Below are 20,667 nucleotides of genomic sequence, written 5' to 3'. Positions count from 1 at the left end.
TTTTCGGTACCTGTTCTGCTAATCTGTTCGCTAATAGTTTAGCTATTATCTTATAATCTGTGTTTAGCAAAGATATTGGTCTATATGACGCTGGTGAGAGTGGATCTTTCCCTTGTTTTAGTATCACTGTAATTATTGCTGTTTTACATGAATCTGGTACGTTTTGTGTCTCATCAATCTGGTTGATTACATCCAGGAGGGGCGGTATTATTAGGTCTTTAAATGTTTTGTAGAATTCTATTGGGAGTCCATCCTCTCCTGGTGTCTTATTATTTGGTAAATTTTTTATTATCTCTTGTATTTCTACTGTTCCAAATGGTTCTGTTAATTTATTTTGTTCCTCTATTTGTAGTTTTGGTAGTTCAATTTTAGTCAAAAATTCATCTATTTTCCCTTCTTTCCCTTCGTTTTCGGTTCGGTATAATTGTTCATAGAATTCTCTGAAGTTTTCCTTAATTTCTTTTGGATTATATGTAATTTGTTTGTCTTTTTTCCTTGTTGCCAATACCGTTTTCTTAGTTTGCTCTGTCTTAAGCTGCCATGCTAGGATTTTGTGTGTTTTTTCCCCTAGTTCATAATATTTCTGTTTTGTCTTCATTATATTCTTCTCCACCTTATATGTTTGTAATGTTTCATATTTTATTTTTTTATCCGCCAATTCTCTTCTTTTGGTTGTATCTTCCTTTATTGCTAATTTTTTTTCTATGTTTATTATTTCCCTTTCCAACTGTTCTGTTTCCTGATTATAGTCCTTCTTCATCTTGGTTGCATAACTTATTATTTGCCCTCTAATGAATGCTTTCATTGCGTCCCATAGTATAAACTTATCTTCCACTGATTCCGTATTTACTTCAAAGTACATTTTTAATTGTTTTTCAATAAATTCTCTAAAATCCTGTCTTTTAAGTAGCATGGGGTTTAATCTCCATCTATACATTCTTGGAGGGATGTCTTCTAGCTCTATTGCCAATAACAGGGGTGAGTGGTCCGATAATAGTCTAGCTTTATATTCCGTTTTCCTAACTCTCCCTTGTATGTGGGCTGATAACAGGAATAGGTCTATCCTTGAGTATGTTTTATGTCTAGTCGAGTAGTATGAGTATTCCTTTTCTTTTGGGTTTTGTTTCCTCCATATGTCCACAAGTTTCATTTCTTGCATTGATTTAATTATAAATTTGGTTACTTTGTTCTTCCTGTTAATTTTTTTCCCCGTTTTATCCATATTTGGATCCAAATTCAGATTGAAATCCCCTCCTATTAGTATGTTCCCTTGCGTATTAGCTACCTTCAAAAAGATATCTTGCATAAACTTTTGATCTTCTTCGTTAGGTGAATATATATTAAGTAGATTCCAAAGCTCTGAATATATCTGACATTTTATCATAACATATCTCCCTGCTGGATCTATTATTTCCTCTTCTATTTTAAATGGCACATTTTTGCTAATTAATATAGCCACTCCTCTTGCTTTTGAATTATACGATGCTGCTGTTACATGTCCTACCCAATCTCTCTTTAATTTCTTGTGCTCCAATTCAGTTAAATGTGTTTCTTGGACAAATGCTATATCTATTTTTTCCTTTTTCAGTAAATTTAGTAGTTTCTTCCTTTTAATTTGGTTATGTATTCCATTAATATTTAGAGTCATATAGTTCAGCGTAGCCATTTTATATTTTGTTTATCTTCTCTTTCCGTTTTTCCATCATTACCTTTCCTCCTTTTCCATTTCTGTTTTCTTATTTTCAACTCTTTACCAGACAACATTCCTACAACATCCAACATTTTCCTTATTCTCCTATTTCTATCTTCTTTATCCCCAATCTCCCCTTCCCCTCCTGAGTTGCCCTTTATCCCTTGTCGGACAACCACATCTCCCCTCTCCATTTGGATTTGCGAATCCACTCGCAAGCGTCAACTGATTTTGCAGTGACCGCTCTTTTCCCCCCACCCAGCCCCCCCCAGAAAAGATTTCGTTTTTTATATGTCACAAAGGTCACTCTTTTAGTTCCCTCCTTATTCTCTCTATTCCATTACCTTCCCTTATTAATTCTTGTCTATACTTTCTATGTTTTCCTCTAATTACAGATACTTTCACATATGCCCGTTGTCTCTATTCACTCTTATACCTCTTTACCCGCATACATATCAATCGTGGTCATTTTTACCCTCCTTACCCGTCTTCATCCCTCAGTCTATTTTTGTCTTTACCCACATACATATCAATCGTGATAATTTTTGCTCTCATTACCCGTCTTCATCCCTCAGTCTATTTTTGTAATTGTTCTGCAAATTTTCGTGCTTCTTCTGGATCCGAGAATAGTCTGTTTTGTTGTCCTGGAATAAATATTTTCAATACCGCAGGATGCTTCAGTGTAAATTTATATCCTTTCTTCCATAAAATCGCTTTTGCTGCATTGAACTCTTTTCTCTTCTTTAGGAGTTCAAAGCTTATATCTGGATAAATGAAGATTTTTTGCCCTTTATACTCCAGTGGTTTGTTGCCCTCTCTTACTTTTTCCATTGTCTTCTCCAGCACCTTTTCTCTTGTAGTATATCTTAGGAATTTTACTACAATAGATCTTGGTTTTTGTTGTGGTTGTGGTTTAGGGGCCAATGCTCTATGTGCCCTTTCTATTTCCATTTCTTGCTGTAGTTCTGGACATCCTAGGGCCTTAGGGATCCATTCTTTTATAAACTCCCTCATATTCTTGCCTTCTACATCTTCCTTAAGGCCCACTATCTTTATGTTATTTCTTCTGTTATAATTTTCCATTATATCTATTTTTTGGGCTAGTAATTCTTGTGTCTCTTTAGTTTTTTTATTAGATTCCTCCAATTTCTTTTTTAAGTCTTCTACCTCCATTTCTGCTGCTATTGCCCGTTCTTCCATCTTGTCCATTTTTTTCCCCATTTCTGTTAAGGTCATATCCATTTTATTTATTTTCTTTTCTGTGTTGTTTATTCTTCTTCTTAAATCATTGAATTCCTGTGTTTGCCATTCTTTAAATGACTCCATGTATCCTCTAACAAGAGCAAGTACCTCCTTTACCTTGCCTATCTTTTCTTCTTCTATTTCCCTGTACTCTTCCTCTTCCTCTTCTTCTTCCTCTAGGTTGACCATCTGTTGTTTCTTTGCTGCCCTTTCCTCCTCTTCTTTCTTGTTTCCATTGTCTTCTGTGGTGTCTTCTTGCTGCAGGTGTTCTGCAGCTGTCGTTGCCGGCTGTGGAGATCGACTCCCCAGCTGGTCCCCCCTCCCGTCGGTGTGTTTTTTTGTATGCGCATCGCGCATGCGCGACTCCTCGCGCATGCGCGGTTGCGCACTTTTACTCGGCTCTGTGAGCCATTGTTGTAGTTCTCTTTCTACCGACCTGAGGTAGTGGGGTCTTCTCTCCGCAGCGGGCCTCTTCGGACAGGTAAGGCCTTCACCTTTTTCCTCCGTTGTCTTCTCTTCCTCTCTTCTTTCCGTTGATTTTGATTTTTCTCCTTTTGTCTCCATCTTCTTTCCACCTTTATATTCACTTTTCTTTAACTTGTATTTCTGTGCCTTTGTATTTTCTCTCGTTTTTCCCGACTTTTCTGGAGAGGGCTGGAGTTCACCGTCCGGCCACTACTCCATCACGTGACTCCTTTTCCTGTAGTTAGGTTACCAAAACTGTACACAATACTCCAAATTTAACCTCACCAATGTCTTATACAAATTTACTGTAACATCCTAACTCCTAAACTTTGATTTATGAAGGCCAATATGCCAAAAACTCTTTACAACCTGTGACACTGTGAAAATGTGGAATTACCGTATTATTATTCATAACACACATGCATATAATGTACAGAAAATCAAATTGTGTAAAACTATTTTTGTATAACACGCACATGCATATAATGGGTGGGTGTATTATTCTAAATTCCAACAGGCAAAATCAATTTGCATTTAAATGGGACATGTAATAAAGCAGATACCAGTATCTGCTGCCATAGTTAATCTTCAACAATTAACACCCAATCAACTTCCACCAGAGGTGTCAATTGCTCATTTATATAAATAAATGTCTTGCTGCAAAACATTAACAACTTTGGAGAAGAATCAATTAAGCCGCTTTCAAGTACATTCTCCGTCAAGAATGTGCCTGCAGAGGCGGATGCAGAGCTTTGGAATTGTTGTTCAGGTGGCAGCCCTGAAAGCGCTGCACTGTCCACCTGAAAGGGACAGCTGCATGGGAGGTTCCTCGGAGCGCACTCTGGCTCCTGTCCACTGTAGCTGTACTCTCGTCCACTGTAGCTGTACTCTCACCCACTGACGTGACATCATTTGAAGCGCAACAAAGGAGAAGCAGAAGGAACACAGGATTATGGCGGACCTGGAGCAGGCAAGAGAAATACTAATGATAGTTTCAGCCTTTCTCAGTGTTCAGACTCTGCAATACCCTGTTGCACACTGTGTTTCCAAATTCATGCCAAGCATCTCGGGCTGATGACATCATCAGCCCGCCCCTTAACAGCTGCATTCAGGTGCGTAGGGAGACTTCAGTGCTCCAGAGATCATCCCTCCTGGAGGAGGGTTAGAAAGTGCATCTCGGAAGTGCCTCCTGCTCTTTCAGGTGGGTACCCTGAGAGCTGCAAAGGGGTAGAATATGCAGCTTTACAGCGGGGTAGTCTGGCCACCTGAAAGAGCCTTCAAATAGATCGAAGACAGGCTTCAGAGTTGAGCAGGATTTTAATTCTAATGTTGTCTCAAATCAGAGGTATTTAAAATGTTATCTCCTCCCTCAGGGACGAATCTGGGCAATTAACATTGATAAGGTGCAGCACCGAAGCCAGAATGCCGTGTTTGTAAGAATACCAGGGCAGTCAATACAAATAAATATACCCAAAAATCAAAATTTTCCATGCCCGCTATAAATTGTGCCTCTTACTACTACTTCATTTTCATGCTTGCTATAAACTGTGCCCATTCTTTCATTGCTACTATTATATTCTCATGGTCGCTCTAATATTCCCACGCTCTCAATAAATTCCTGACACGTCTTTCCATAGCCACTATTGTGTGCATTCTTTCAATTCCACTATTATATTCCCATGTTCACTATAAATTGCCTGCTTGACTTTCCCATGCCTGCTATTAGTTGTGCCCGTTCCTTCATCATGTAAAATATTCTCGTATAGCCCACATTTGGTGGTGGGGGGGGGGGGTGGTACCTGGTTTGTAAAATATCTGTATAAAAATACAGTATGCATCTGTATTCCCAGATCCTTCTGTTCTAATGCACTCCTCACTCCCCAACCATTTACCATGTATGTCCATCTTGGATTGTCCTTTCAAAATGCAACCTCACACTTCTCTGCACTAAATTCCATCTGCCATCTTTCAGCCCATTTTTCCAATTGATCCTGAACCCTCCCTACAAACTTTGAAAAACCACCTTTGCTGTTCACACCACTTTCACTTTTAGAATCCTCTGCAAACTTGCTGATCCAATTTATCACATTATCATCCAGATCACTGATATAGATGACAAACAATAATGGTCCCAGTATTAATCCCTGAGACACACCACTAGTCACAGGCCTCCAGTCTGGAAAGCAATCATCCTCCTCCACTCTCTGGTTTCTCCCATCCAGTCATTGTCAAATCCAGCTCACAACTTTACCCCGAATGCCTAGTGTCTGAACGTTCCTGACTAACTTCCCATGTGGGATCTTATCAAAGACCTTACTAAAGTCCATGTAGACAGCATTCACAGCCTTTCCTTCATCAACTTTCCTGGTAATATCCTCAAAAAACAATATGAAATTGGTTAAACATGACCTACCACATACAAAACCATGTTGACTATCTCTAATCAGTTTGACTATCCAAATAAGTGTATATACGATCTCTTAGAACACCCTCCAATAATTTACTGACTACTAATGTCAGGTTCACCAGCCTATAATTTCTAGGGTTACTTTTGGAGACTTTTTTTTAAACAACAGAACAACATAAGCTACCTTCCAATCCTGCAGCACCTCACTCATAGCAAAGGACATTTTAAATATTTCTGCCAGAAACCTGCAAATTTTACACTAGTCTCCCTCAAAGTCAAATGGAATATCTTGTCAGGGCTTGAGGACTTATCCACCCTTATTTAAGGCAGCAAGCACTTCCTCCTCTTCTAATCTGTGTAGGTTCGATGACCTCACTGCTTGTTTTTCTTACTTCCCATGACTATGTGCCAGTTTCCTGAGTGAACACTAATGGGAAAAAAAAAATCAAGATCTACCCCACCTCTTTCAGCTCCATACAATGCGGACAACTCTGATCTTCAAGGGGACCAATTTTGTGTAGAAACCATAGGAGTTTCCTTCATATTCTCTGCCAAAGCAACCTAATGTCTTAGGCCTGCTAATTTCTTTCTTGAGGTTTTTATTGCATTTTTTTTTTAAAAATACTCCAAGTTCTGTACTCCCAAAATTTTACCTTTTGAATGTTTTCCACTTACCTCAAACATCCTTGCCTGAAAACAACTTATCCCAATTCACGCTTTTTAGATCCTTTCTCATTTCCTCATCAAAATTGGCCTTTCTCCAATTTCAAATCTCCACTCAAGGACCAGACCCAACCTTCTCCATAATTAACTAGAAATTAATGACCTTGTGATCACTGGGCCCAAAATGTTCCCCTACATATACTTCTGTCACCTGTCCTGTCTCATTCCCTAATAGGAGAGCCAGTATTGGATCCTCTAGTTGGTACCTCTACATATTGATTTTTTTTTAAAAAAACTTTCCTGAACATATTTGACAAACTCCATTATCCAGCTCTTTTGCAGTATGTGAGTGTGATGCGCTATTGAGCAGAAACAAATCAAAGGCTGTTCAACAGGCTTTATTCCACACAAACTTTTACCGAGCTGGCTGTGAGAGTAGCTGTGCTGGCTCTGAGACTGACCTCGAGGGGCCAGATGTAGTTTGTATACCGGAGGGTGATTGGCAGCCAACTGGGTGGGGCTTGGTCCATTCAGGTCAGCTGATTGACAGCCGGCCAGGTGTTGCCTTGTCCTCCAGTGCTCTTCTGCAGGTACACAGGTTGTCCCCTGCAGTCGGCTAGTGGTGTATCACCATATTCTACAAAGCCCCAAACATATATACTGTGGCAGCAAGCCACTAGGCAGGCAAACCGGACCTGCTTGTAATTCACGCGGCAGGGCAGGCGACCAAAATGGTGCCATCAGGGGTTTCCCCTTCTTCTCAGCACCAGGCTCAGAAGCCCGTGCTGGGGGATCACGTGATGCCTGAGTGACGCCGGCGCCCTCCAGCACAGTTCTCAGCCAGTTCCAGGCTGGGAGTACAAGTCCAGCCTGGCAGCCAACAATAAACCAGTTTTCTGTTCACTGAGCTCAACCCGTCTGGTTGTGTGTTCTTTCAGTAGCTGCTGCTACAATTGGTGACCCTGACTGGTTCAAAAGTCTTTGAACCCAACATGAGCGAACCTGGGATCAATGCTATAGCTGTCAAGCTGCCTGACTTCTGGGTTCAGGAGCCAGAAACCTGTTTCGGCCATGCGGTGTCCCAGTTTTCAGATTTTGTCCAACACGACCAAATTCTACCATGTGGTCGCCACCCTGAACCAGGCCACCTCCAAACGTGTGCTGCACTTCATTCAGCACCCGCCTACCGAAGACAAGTACGGGACCATCAAGCGAGTGCTAACTGAATCCCTCGGACTATCCAGGCATCAGCGTGCCGCTCGGATGCTGCACCTCGACACCTTGGGGGACAGCTCCCTGGTGGAGCTGATGGACGAGACGCTCGCGCTCATGGGTGATCACACCAACTGCTCACTCTGAGCGAATTTTCCTTGACCATCTGCCCAACAACATCCAGTCGTTACTAGCTCAAGGGAGCTTTACCGATCCGAGGAAGGGTGCTCAAAAGGCCCAAATGCTATGGCTTGAGTGATTCCCAGAGGGCTCAGTGGTCCAGCAGGTCACTAGGCACAGGAATGACCAAGCCAACCCCCCTCCCAGTGCTGTGGTAGAACACCCGGCCCCTGCAGGGGCCACCAAGAGCATAACCAGGGGCACGGCATCCGCTCCGGGCCTCTGCTTCTACCACCAGCACTGGGGAGCCAAGGCTCGGAAGTGTCGTCAGCCCTGCTCATTCCAGGGAAAAGAGCAGGCCGGCCACTGTTAATGGCTGCGGCAGTTGGGCAAGAACACAGCCTCCTCTACCTGCAGGACAGTCAGTGGCTGACGTTCCTTGTCGACACTGGAGCCCAGATCAGCGTCATCACGGCCACGGCCATAAAGTCCAGGAACTGACCTCGAGGACTTTCCCTCCATGCGGCCAACGCAACAGAGATCCGGACGTATGTGAACAAGACAGTCTACTTCCAGATCGGCTGGCGAAAGTTCTCATGGAGGTTCACTGTCTCGTCCCTTCCAACTGCCATCCTGGGAGCCGACTTCCTTCTCACCCATGGCCTCCTGGTGGACATTCGAGGTAGGCACCTGGTAGATGTCCGGACTTTCCAGGCCGTTTGCCTTGACGCCTCCCACACAGTGCAGCCGCAGATGGCCATGATCAGCACGCCCAGAGATGAGTTCCTGGCCCACCTCAGGCCACAGTTCTCCGTTGCCTCACCGTGCTACGGGGTGTTCCACCACATCCTCATACAGGGTCCACCAGTTCACGCCAAGTCACGCCAGCTCCCACCTGACAAGCTCCAGGTGGCGAAGGAAGAGTTTTCGCATCTGCTGGAGCTGGGGATCATTCGGCACTCCGACAGGCTGTGGGCCTCACCACTCCACCTGGTCCCGAAAGCCTCCGGCGGCTGGTGCCTCTGCGGAGACCATCAACGGCTCAATGAGACGACAGTTCCTGACCATTACCTCATCCCTCACATCCAGGACTTTATAGCCAATCTGCATGGAATGAGGGTTTTCTCCAAGGTTGACCTGGTGTGCGGGTATCACCAAATCCCGGTGCACCCTGGGGACATACCCAAGACTGCCATAATCACCCCTTTTGCTTGTTCAAATTCCTTCACATGCCGTTCAGGCTCAAGAACACCGCTCAAACCTTCCAGCGGCTCATGGACTCGGTGGGCAGGGACCTGGATTTCATCTTCATTTACTTGGACGACATCCTCGTTGTCAGCAGGGATCGGGCACAACACAAGGCCCACCTGCGTGCCCTCTTCTCCCAGCTGGCTGACTTCGGCCTCACCATCAACCCAGCCAAGTCCCAGTTCGGGAAAGAGTCCATGCAGTTCCTGGGCCATACTGTCACGGCCGAAGGAGTCTCATCTGCCACTACGAAGGTCACCGCTATCAAGGAGTTCCCATGCCCAGACAACCTCAAGGGGCTGCAGGAGTTCACGGGTATGGTCAACTTTTATAACCAATTCAACCCAGGAGCCACGTGCATCATGCAGCCGCTATTCGCCTTCATCACAGCCAAGCACAAAACGCTCACCTGGACCCCAGAGGCCTGCAGTGCATTAGAGGCCACCAAGGACACCCTTGGGAAGGCTACTACACTTGCCCACATGTACACCGACCTGCATATGGTGCTCTCCACTGATGCCTCTGCCACAGCTGTTGGCAATGTCCTGGAGCAGCAGGTGAATGGACAATGGAAGCCGCTGGCCTTCTTCAGCCGGCTTCTCCACCCACCAGAGCGCAATATAGCTCATGTGACCGTGAGTTACTGGGCATGTACCTGGCGGTGCGGCATTTTCACTATTTTTTGGAGGGAGGACCTTTATTTACCATCTTCACTGTCCATAAACCCCTCACTCAGGCGCTCGCAATGGCAAAAAATCCCTGGTCGGCCTGCCAGCATCGTCACCTCTCCTTCGCGTCGGAGTTTACCACTGACATTCGGCACAAGGTGGGAAAGGACAACATGGTCGCCGATGCACTCTCACGACCAGCCATCTGCGCGCTGACACCCAGCCTCTACTTCTACCAGAAGTCCGACGAAGAGACGCAACCCTTCAAGACTGCCATCACGGGGCCTGGGGTTCTGAGACCTCCCGACTCCTAGCAACAAAAGCACCGTCCTGTGTGATGTCTCCATGGGCACCCTACGGCCAGTGGTTCCCCAGCAGTGGCACAGGCAAGTCTTCCATCACATCCACGACCTTTCATACCCGTCCATCAGGTCCACGGTCCATATGGTGGCAGAGCGGTTCGTTTGGCATAGGCTGCGGAAGCAGATCGCAGGCTGGGCCAGTACATGCACCCATTGGCAGATGTCCAAGGTGCACAGGCACACCAGGGTGCCTGTGCAAGAGTTCAAACACGCCCGGGAACAGTTCAGCCACATTCACGTGGACATAGTTGGGCCCTTACCAGTTTTCCGGGGCAACTGTTACCTGTTCACAGTGGTAGACCACACCACTCATTGGCCCGAGGCAATCGCAATGCTGGATGCCTCCAAAGATTCCTGCTGCCGAGGGTTGTTGCACGGTTAGGTTGCCTGGTTCAGCGTTCTGAATCACCTCACCAGCGATCAGGAACTCAATTCACCTCTGTGCTCTGGGCACAGCTCGCCAACAGGTTGTGGATAGAGTTACACAGCACCACGGGCTATCACCCGCAGGCCAATGGGCTGGTCGAGCGTCTTCACCGCCACCTTAAGTCTTCACTTATGGCCCGACTCACCGGTCCCAACTGGGTGGACAAACTGCCTTGGGTGTTCCTGGGCATCTGCTCCACGCCTAAGGATGATTTGCAGGCATCATCAGCTGAGATGGTCTACGGAACTCCGCTGGCACTGCCCTGTCAGTTCATCAACGCGGCTCACAACCCCCCCAGCGGTCACCGCACGAGCTACTTCCCCACCTCCAGGCCCACTTGGATTCCTTCGCACCCCCACCGCCGCCCAGACACGGCCCCAGCCATCTTGTGTCCCCAGTGAGCTGCACTCCGCAGAGTACGTTTTTATTCGGTGGGGTCAGCCCGCGGCACCTCTGCAGAGACCTTACGAGGGGCCGTACAGGGTTGTCCAGCATTCAGGGTCTACGTTCACGCTGAAGATCGGTGGCAGACGGGAGCTGTTACTGTGGACAGGTTGAAGCCAGCTCCCCTCGACCCCACCAAACCAGTGATTGTGGCCCAGCCCAAGAAGCGAGGCCGCCCAGCTAAAAAGGACATTAGCGCCAGTTCTTTAGGGGAGGGGGTGTGGGTGGCATGCCACTAGGCAGGTGAACCGGCCCCGTTTGTAATTCATGCAGCGTAGCAGCCAGCCAAATGGCACCTTCAGGGGTTTCCCCTTCTCAACACCGGGCTCAGAAGCCCGCACTGGGGGTCCACGTGACGCCCGAGTGACGTCAGCGCCCCCCAGTGCGATTCTCAGCCAGATCTGGGCTGGGAGTACAAGTCCAGCCCAGCAGCTAGCAATAAACCAGTTTTCTGCTCACTGAGCTCAACCCGTCTGGTTGTGTGTTCTTTCAGTAGCAGTGTAGCTACCGCTACAATACATTATTTACAAGTTTAGATGGTCCAGGGGCTGTCGGAGTCTCTGCGACCATTGCAAGGTTGGTTTCTGGTCAAAGGTCAGCGAGGGTAAGCGGGAGCTGGTCAGGAGGGGCAGAGCGGCTGGGGTGGTGCAGCCAGAGTTGAAATGTGTGTGAGGTGTTGGTTGGGTGGGGGGATGGGTTCATCCCCCATGGTTGGAGTGAGTCCAGGGCGCCCAGGGTGGGGAAGGTGCGTCAAGCCGGCATGGTCTTGGGTGTTCCACAGCTGTCGGGGAGTGATGCTGTTGTGCTGAGGTAGGTGGGTGCTCCCGCTGGTGCCAGGTCCCTGGTTGAAACTGTGTCCTCCCTGCTGCTGCTGAACCTAACGTAGGCGTAGTTATGGTTTGCGTGTAGGAGGAACACCTGCTCGACCAGGGGTTCGGCCTTGAGGGCCTACATTTGTCTATGCAGGAGCACCATTCCCGGGGACATGAGCCATGCTGGGAGTTCCTGTCGCCGATTTCCGGGGGAACGAAAACAGGCATTCATGTGGGGTCTCATTGGTAGCCGTGCATAGGAGTGACCTGATGGCATGGAGTGCCTGGGGAAGGGCATCCTGCCAGTACTCTACGGACTACCCCTTAAACTTAAGGGCCAGAGGCACTGCCTTCCAGATTACCCCATTTTCGCGCTCCACCTGTCCATTACCACTCGGGTTGTAACTAATCGTGTGATTAGTTGCAATGCCCCTTGCTGTCAGGTACTGGCACAGTTCCTCACTCATGAAGCGAAACTGCCAGTCACTGTGGATAAATGCGGGGTAGCCAAACATGGTGAAGATCTGCATCAGTACCCTGATGACTGTGGCCATGGAGGTGTCTGGGCATAGAATGGTCAAAGGGAAGCAGGAGTGCTTGTCTATGACCACAAGGAAAAACGTTCCGATTCATGGAAGGCAGGGGGCCCTTGAAGTCTATGCTGAGGCGCTCGAAGGGCCGAGTGGCCTTTACGACGTGGGCCTGGGGCGGGTGGAAGAAGTCCACGCAGTCATGGTTCTAACATCCCTGACGGTGTACGGGAGGTTGCGGGAAGTGGTATAAGCCTGCAGCTCAGTCTGACTGAGTGGCAGAGGGACTCGTGCAGCGCCTGGAGTCCAGTCCAGGAGTCGGGGGAGTCTTTAAACTTCCCCAGACTGTACTGATGTCGTAGCTGTACGTTGCCAGCTCGACTCTCCAGTGCAAGATCTTATCATTCTTGATCTTGCCTTTGTGGGTGGTGTTGAACATGAACGCCACTGCACGCTGGTCTGTGAGGAGGGTGAATCTCATTCTGGCCAGGTAGTGTTGCCAGTGGTGGACCGTTTCCACGATCGTCTGGCCTCTTTTTCAATGGCGGAGTGCCCTAGTTCTGAACCGTGGATGGTCCTGGAGAAGAAGGCGACAGGGCGCCCCTTCTGGTTAAGGGTAGCGGCGAGGGCCACATCGGAGGCATCACTCCCCACCTGGAAGAGGGAGTCCTCATCCACGGCATGCATCGTGGCATTTGCAATATCTTGCCTGATTCCCATGAAGGCCGCCTGCGCCTCGGGTGGGAGAGGAAAAGTTGTAGCCAGTGGGCGGACCTTGTCTGAGAAGCGAGGAATCCACTGTGAGTAATAGGAGAAAAGGCCAAGGCTCCTGCAGAGGGCCTTGAGTGTGTGGGGAAGGGGCAGCTCCATTAATGGGTGCATCTGTTCTGGATCTGGGGTGATGACCCCATGTGCCACGATGTACCCCAGGATGGTGAGACAGGTGGTGCTGAACATGCACTTCTCTTTATTGTAAGTGAGGTTCAGCTCCACGACCATCCGAAGAAATTTATCCAGGTTTGCATCTTGGCCCTGCTGGTTGTGGCCGCAGATGGTGACATTATCCAGGTACGGGAAAGTCGCCCTTAACTTGTGCCAGTCTACCATGTGATCCATCTCCCACTGGAAGACAGAGACCCCGTTTCTGACCAGGTAGAGGCGCCCGTCCGCCTCAAAGGCAGTGTAAGGATGGGGAGTTGGTGATAGGCCAACCAGGTCAATCATGGAGAAGACTCAGTAGCGGGCTATCTCGTTGACCATGTTGGCTAATCTTGGTAAGGGATAGGCATTCAGTTGGGTGTACTGGTTGATGGTCTGGCTATAATCCATGACCATCCTTGGCTTGCTGTCCCACTTGACCACCAGGACTTGGGCTCTCCATAGGATGTTGCTGGGATCTATGACACCTTCCACCAGAAGCCACTGCACCTCTGCCCTGATGAAGTCTCTGTCTACGGTGCAATAGCGCCTACTTCTGGCAGCTATCAGCTTGCAGTCTGGCATGAAGTGTGCGAAGAGTTTGGGGGGCAATGAGCAGCATGGAGAGGACACAGGTTGGTCGGGACTGGTTAGATGGCATACTATAGAGCATGAGTGGGGGTAGGGCCCCCCTAAAGGCAAGGGTAATGCTCTGCAGGTGACATTGAAAGTCTAAGCCCAGGAGGACTGGGGCGCAGAGTTTGGGCACGACCAGGAGCCAGAATCCAGTGTGTATCTCTCTCCCCCCACAGTCAGATTGGCAGAGCAGCACCCAAAGGTATTAATAGTTTGATCCTGGGTGGCAAAGGCGATAGAGAAGGTGGTGGGGTGGATTTTGGGTAGTGGGCCATGCTCGGTTGAATAAAGCTCTCTGTGCTGCCACTGTCGATTAGGCACAGTTTCCTGACTGTTGATTTTTGACGTCCATCATGGAGAGCCCGAAGCCGTGAGGGATGTCTCTGATCAGTGTGGTGACTGCTAGGACAATCTCAGGGTCCGAGTCGTCATTCCCCGACGGCGAAGGCAAGTTGTGGCTGGCAGCATCCTCTGCAGGCGTGGTATGCGTTGTGAGAGGCGAGTGTTGGCTGGTGGTGCTCTCCATAGGCAGTGTCCGGAGGCATGAGGTGCACTGGGTGGTGATTGGCGGCGTCCAGAGGCGTGAGGTGTGTCAGTAGAGCAGCCTGGTCAGCGCCCGTGTTGACCACAACGTTGTCGGTGCTGTGTTCATTGTAGGCCCAGGTGGCTGTGGCACCTGAGCCTGCCTGGCACAAAATGGCAGTGCTGCATGGGGATGTGTGACGGTGGCATAGCTGGCCTTCCTCCCCGGCTACACTAGTTGCACCAGGGGAAGAGACGTCACTCCGTCGACCATCAGTGGAAGTGACGTCATTGTAGTCTGTGGACGTGGAATCTTAGTGGGATGGTGCTGGCATGCTCGAGGGCTGGTCCTGGCAGAGCACGTGGCTATCGTTGCCAGCGAAGCTGGAAGTAGGGCTGCCGAGGTTGGGGAGGCCAGAAGTTGCTGTAGGGGCAATGGCGTCACCCAGCAATCACATGTGGCCGGAACCGGGTGGGAGGGGAGCTGGTGGTAGAGGGCCACTGAGCTGCCGGCAGGCTTTGAAGGGCACACTTTAGCGAAATGGCCTTTCTTGCCACATCTTGAGCAGTACTGACTTCTGGTTGGGCAGTTTTGGCGCGATCATCGATCTGACCCACACCGGGACTCACAGTACTTACAATTGCATGGGGCTCCCACAGCAACGATGTTCTCGTCCAACATCTGGTTTTGGGCCACAGCTGCGGTCTGTGCTGACCATGTGGAGACCTGGGGAAGCCTGGAGTCAAAGACTTCGGAGTGCAGGTCTGCTGCCGCCTCCCGGGCTCGGACGACCTCCACTGTTTTTGGCCAGGGAGTAAATATTTTGTCACCTCACTGACAAAAGGCAAAGGAGGAAAAACCCAACACCCAACCCCAACCAACCAATTTTCCCCTGCAGCCGCTGCAACCGTGTCTGCCTGTCCCGCATCGGACTTGTCAGCCACAAACGAGCCTGCAGCTGACGTGGACTTTTACCCCCTCCATAAATCTTCGTCCGCGAAGCCAAGCCAAAGAAATATTGTCCTCCAGCAGCTTTTGCCTGACTGCTCTCAAGCGTAGATCCCAGATGCAGGTGACCCTGATCAACCTTTCAACCTCCCTTTTGGTCACTCTGGGTTCTGCCAGGCATGGTCAGGCTAACTCGCGTAGGGCTCCCAGGTTGGACGCTGCTGTCTCTCGGGGCTGCTGGGCACAAATACTCAGAATTACCTTGTGAAGACTAGGTTTGTACATGGTTTCCAGGGTGTTCATTGCTTCAGGGTACTCAGTGCAGGCTTTGAAGACCTGGAAGGCTTGGGAACCCAGCTTCAAGCAGAGTAAGACTAGCCTTTTCCTGTTGGAGTCTAAGATGTCGTCGGTGTATGCCTCGATGATCGCTTCAACCATGTGCTTCCAGATGACATGGATCAACTTCGAGGCTCCCAGCGCTCAGGAGCTTCTCCATTTCAGCTTCAATTTTATGTGGAATAAATTGTGATGCGCTATCGAGCAGAAAAGGAGAAACAAAACAAAGTCTGTTTAACAGGCTTTATTCTACATAAACTTCCACAGAGCTGGCTGTGAGAGTGCTGTGTTGGCTCTGAGACTGACCTCGAGAGACCAGATGTAGCTTATATGTCGGAGGGTGATTGGCAGCCGACCAGGTGGGGTTTGGTCCATTCAGATCGGCTGGTTGACAGCCTGCCAGGTGTTGTCTTGACTTCCTGTGTTCTTCTGCAGGTACACAGGTTGCCCCCTGTAGTAGGGTAATGGTATATCACCACAGGGAGTCCCAGGCAATATGGGGAAAATTAAAATCTACTGTCACAACCTTTCCTTTATCTGTCTGCCAACTCTTCACAGATTTGCTCCTCCAATTCTCGTTGACTATTGGGTGGTCTATAATACAATCCCATGAGTGTGATCATACCTTTCCTGTTCCTCAACTGCACCCATATAGCCTCAGTAGATGAGCCTTCTAGTCTGTCCTTTCCCCCCCCCCCCAACCCTGTTCAATCACATTTAAAGCAATGGAAGGCCAGAATATTGAGCTGCCAGTCCTGTCCCTCCTGCAACCAAGTTTCACATGGCCACAATGTCATAATTCACATGCCAATCCACATTCTAAGTTCACCTGTCTTTCCTACCATACTCCTTGGAATGAAATAGATGCAACTGAGACAGCATTTCCCACACTGGGTCAGGTTTCGAGGAAAGGCACAGGGGATCAGCAGAAGAAATGGGTAGTACAGGTACACGATTCTTTATCCGGAACCCTTGGGGGAGAAAGTGTTCCGATTTTTCCAGATTTCAGAAAGCCAGATTTAAACCCACCCAAATTGTGCTGCCGTATCCACCCCCACCCCCTTCCAGTCGCACTGCCAGTCTTTCTCCGCACCCCCCCGAGTCGCGCTGCTGATCTCTCGCACCCCCCCCCCCCCGCCCGAGTCGCGCTACTGGTCTCTCTTGCTGCCCCCCCCCCCCAACCCGAGTCGCACTGCTGGTCTCTCACCCCGCCCCCTCCACGACTCGCGCTGCCGTCTCTCTCCCCACTTGCCGGATTTTAGATGTCCGGATAAAGGATAGTGTACCTGTAATAACTAAAACTTGTAATAACTCTTTATTTAATTTAAATTACTTTTTACCTTTTGTTAGCATTGAGTTGCCTCGATGGTAACAAAACAAAATTATGTCTTGAGGCTTGACATCAGCAATGCCATTTTCAACCAATGACACTCAAAATTTCTTTTGGCGCGAGGCTGGCCACATTTTTAAAATTTCAACTGCCCTCCCCTCCCCTTGCTGAGGTTAGTGTGGAAACTGGTGATGGAGTCGGCATGGGCACCGGAATGGTATTGATTGGGACCAGAACCTGCGCCAAGGGCTATGGCAAGTGGCTCCAGCACTTGGTCGGCGGGGATGGGGGTTAGCGATGGAGGTGTTGGAAGCTCAGGCCTGTGGGCAGCGGGGATTGGGATGCAAACCCACGTCAGAGGCATCAGGAGCTCCACCTGCGGGAAGCTGGGGCTGAGGTGGATATTCACATCAGAGACATTGGGAGATCCGGCCTGTGGGTGTCTGGGAACAGGTTGGAAACCGGCTTCTGGAAGGATGGTGATGGTGGATATTTGGTCTCTGGGAAGTTGGTGAAATTTGTATTTGCAATTTGGTTAATATTCAGGTGAAACAAAATAATTAAATTCTGAAGAAAAGGAATTTTGCAAGCACTGCCTCAGATTGCTTACTGTTGAAGAAACATAATTTAAATTTGACTCTAACTTGAAGCCCTCCCTTCTGCATCATGTATTTAGCTATATATTAAGCTGCACTATCCTCTTTCTAACTTACTAGCAATCCTAAGATCACAACCCTGGACGTCCCTGTCCTTCAACCTAGCGCCCAACTCCCTGAACCTTCCTTGCAGGACCTCCTCACTCTTCCTACTCATGACATTGGTCCCTATAGGTACTATGACATCTAACTGCTCATCCTCCTTTCAGAGAATACCATAAACTCAATCTGAGATATCTAGGCAACATACCATCTAGGATACTTGATCGCTTCCACAGAACCTTTTATCTGTCCCCTTAATCATGGAATCCCCTATCACTAAAGCTCACCACTTCTCCTCCCTTCCCTGCTTAGCCACAGGACCAGTCTCTGTGCCAGGGGCCCTTAACAAACCTCCAGATGCCTTGCCCAGGGAATGCTGTGTCTCCGCACACACCGATCAACCGTGGACCATACACAAGGAGTGCTGCCATCCAGGGATCACCTGCATAGTGCATTTTGTCAAGTCCTGCAATTTTCCCTACTCAATAGAAGAAATCAGGGAAATTACCAGGTCATGCCAGGTGTGCGTTGAGTGCAAGCTGCACTTTTTTCGCCCTGTGAAAACACACCTGATTAAATCATCCAGGCCCTTCGAACAGCTCAACGTCTATTTTAAGGGACCTCTCCCCTCCACGAATGGGAACATCTACTTTCTATTGGTCATCGATGAGTACTCCGTTCGCCATCCCGTGCCCAGACATGTCCACCTCTTCCATAATGAGGGTCCTAGGGCTCTATTTTCACCCTGTTCGGGTATCCCAGCTATATTCATAGTGACCGGGGCTCAGTTTTCATGAGCGACAAGCTGCTTGTGAGGGACAGCACACCCAGCAGGATTACCAATCACAACACCCGGGGGAATGGTCAGGTTGAAAAAGAGAATGCCACGATCTGGAAAGCTATCAAACTTGCCCTGAAGCAAAAAGACCTTCCAGACTTGCACTGGCAGGTTGTTCTCCCCATTGCGCTCCACTCAATTTGGTCGCTACTCTGCACTGCAACCAATGCTACTCCTCATGAGCTCATGTTTACATTTTGACAGAAGGTTGGCATCAGGGACTACACTTCCAGCCTGGCTCACTAGTCCTGGTCCAGTCCTTCTCAAAAAGCATGTGAGGAGAAGCAAGACCAAACCTACCCCCCCTGGTGGAAAGGTTGAAATTGCTGCATGCCAACCCCACGTATGCCTACGTGGAGTACCTGAATGACAGGGAGGACACCATCTCCATCAGGGACCTGGCAACCGCCAGAACAGGTGCCCCACGAGCTACCGAGCTTTTTCTCTCCACCCCCGCTCAGGGCCTCAGGGACCTGGTTCAGGAGGAGCGCGAGCCCCCCCCCTCTCTATCATCGAGCATGTTTCAGGTGTCGAGCTACACTCCTACTATCCCTCACTTCCTACTTGTTCTCACCAAAGCCTGTTGAACTACTCTGACTCACTCCTCTCCAATTATGCTGCACAGTCCCTCATTTTTGTAGTGATACTCAGCTTCTTCCTTCAATATTGATTTATTAATTGTTTACATAAACCATTGTGGAGTAAGATACAGAATCAATTTTCACTTCTCGACTAAAGTTCACTTTTGACTCTTGACATCATTCACATTTGGACATGCTGCCATTGTGGCTCTAGTCAGGGAGCATGTTTGTCTGAAGACAATGAATGCTAGGTTGCCAGTCTCATCTGCAAGGCAGGATTGGAGGGGACAATTATTGCAGAAAGCAAATAATGTGAGAGAAGTGCCTGTTTTAAGAAAATATAAGTCACTTTTGAAGTAATCCTTAGCATAAATATCTTTCCATATATTTTTTGTTAATCCAGTGCTTCAGAACTATAGAAAACTGATCTATATTTTGATCCATTTGGTTGAATTTTATAACACTTTGCGCCAATATTTATAAACATTAATACGTTATAATGATTAAATTTTCATACCCTAAACTCCTTCAAGCAAAATGTTATTTCAGCATCAACTCCAACCTGCAGATATTCAAATTCATTGGGTTTTATGTTCACTTCAGTTTGCATTACTTTTGAAAAGTCTACAAGAGGAGGGAGATTAAAAGACCATTATCTCTTTTAGACTATAGTCAAACTCTTTGCAATTTACATATCAGCAACAACTGAGAGTGACTAACCTTTGTCTTCATCTACATAACTTGTGAAGAAAATTTTCACAGGAGTTACAGTCAAAGTAATTTCTTCCTGAGACATTGGAAAGTGAATAGCTACATCAGCCAGAAGCCTTTAAAACAAATTAAATGCATCATTCTATGAAAGTGATTACCAAGTCTCAAGACAGGTCTTCCTTCATTTGTTGTTATTCTAGCAATGTTCCAACACTGCATATTTCTTCATGTACTTTCCAATACCATCTCTACTGTTTTCTAGATCAGCCATTCTCAACCATTTTTTGGCTATGGTCCCTTGAGGACTCTGCTCAGTTTATGGGCCTCCTTCCCGAAGAAGCAGTCATTTAGTTTGTTTTTTTTCCATATTTCTCCTACTGACTACATTGAAAAGAACATTAAAATATTTTATGATTTCAGTCCTTGGGCACCCTCCCTTTAAATGTGCTGTTCTTCGTTGAGAATGGCTGTTCTGGATGATGCATTTTCACATTTCATTAGTGATTCAGAAACAATGTTCCCAATGCAAGGGTGAAGCTAGGAAACCTTGCTCCAAGTTAAAGATAAACAGTATTTAAATACAAATGCTGGAAAGCAGAAGCAAAACCAGAAAGTGCTGTATATACTCGCAAGTTTATTCAGAACCTACAGAATGCATGAACAAGTTCATATTCCAGATAACACTGGAAATACTCAACAGGTTAGGCCACTTCTGTGGGAAGAAAACAGGGCTAACATTTCAGGTTGATGAATTTCCAATGTTGTTCTGTTTTCATGTCAGATTTCCAGCAGCTGCAGTTTTTTTTCATGTTTCAGATGTCAACCAGCAATAGAAGTCAATTTTGAAATTAACAAAAT

The 20,667-nt window shown here is 47.8% G+C and overlaps 1 protein-coding gene across 4 annotated transcripts in view; it reads right to left on the bottom strand.

The window, feature by feature from the left end:
• The window catches only part of LOC138761362 (cell cycle checkpoint control protein RAD9B-like), a 101,712-nt gene that overhangs the window by 42,483 nt on the left and 38,562 nt on the right, over nucleotides 1–20,667 (bottom strand). For all 4 annotated transcript variants that reach the window (XM_069933343.1, XM_069933340.1, XM_069933341.1 and 1 more), the window contains 2 exons: nucleotides 19,819–19,925; nucleotides 19,616–19,722 (listed from right to left, as the gene is read on the bottom strand). In XM_069933343.1, coding sequence (XP_069789444.1) covers nucleotides 19,616–19,722; nucleotides 19,819–19,925 — 214 coding nt within the window. The remainder of the gene's footprint in view (nucleotides 1–19,615; nucleotides 19,723–19,818; nucleotides 19,926–20,667) is intronic.

The sequence above is a fragment of the Narcine bancroftii genome, chromosome 4, assembly GCF_036971445.1.
Source record: "Narcine bancroftii isolate sNarBan1 chromosome 4, sNarBan1.hap1, whole genome shotgun sequence".
Lineage (NCBI taxonomy): Eukaryota > Metazoa > Chordata > Chondrichthyes > Torpediniformes > Narcinidae > Narcine > Narcine bancroftii.
This window is presented reverse-complemented; position numbering and strand designations above follow the sequence as displayed.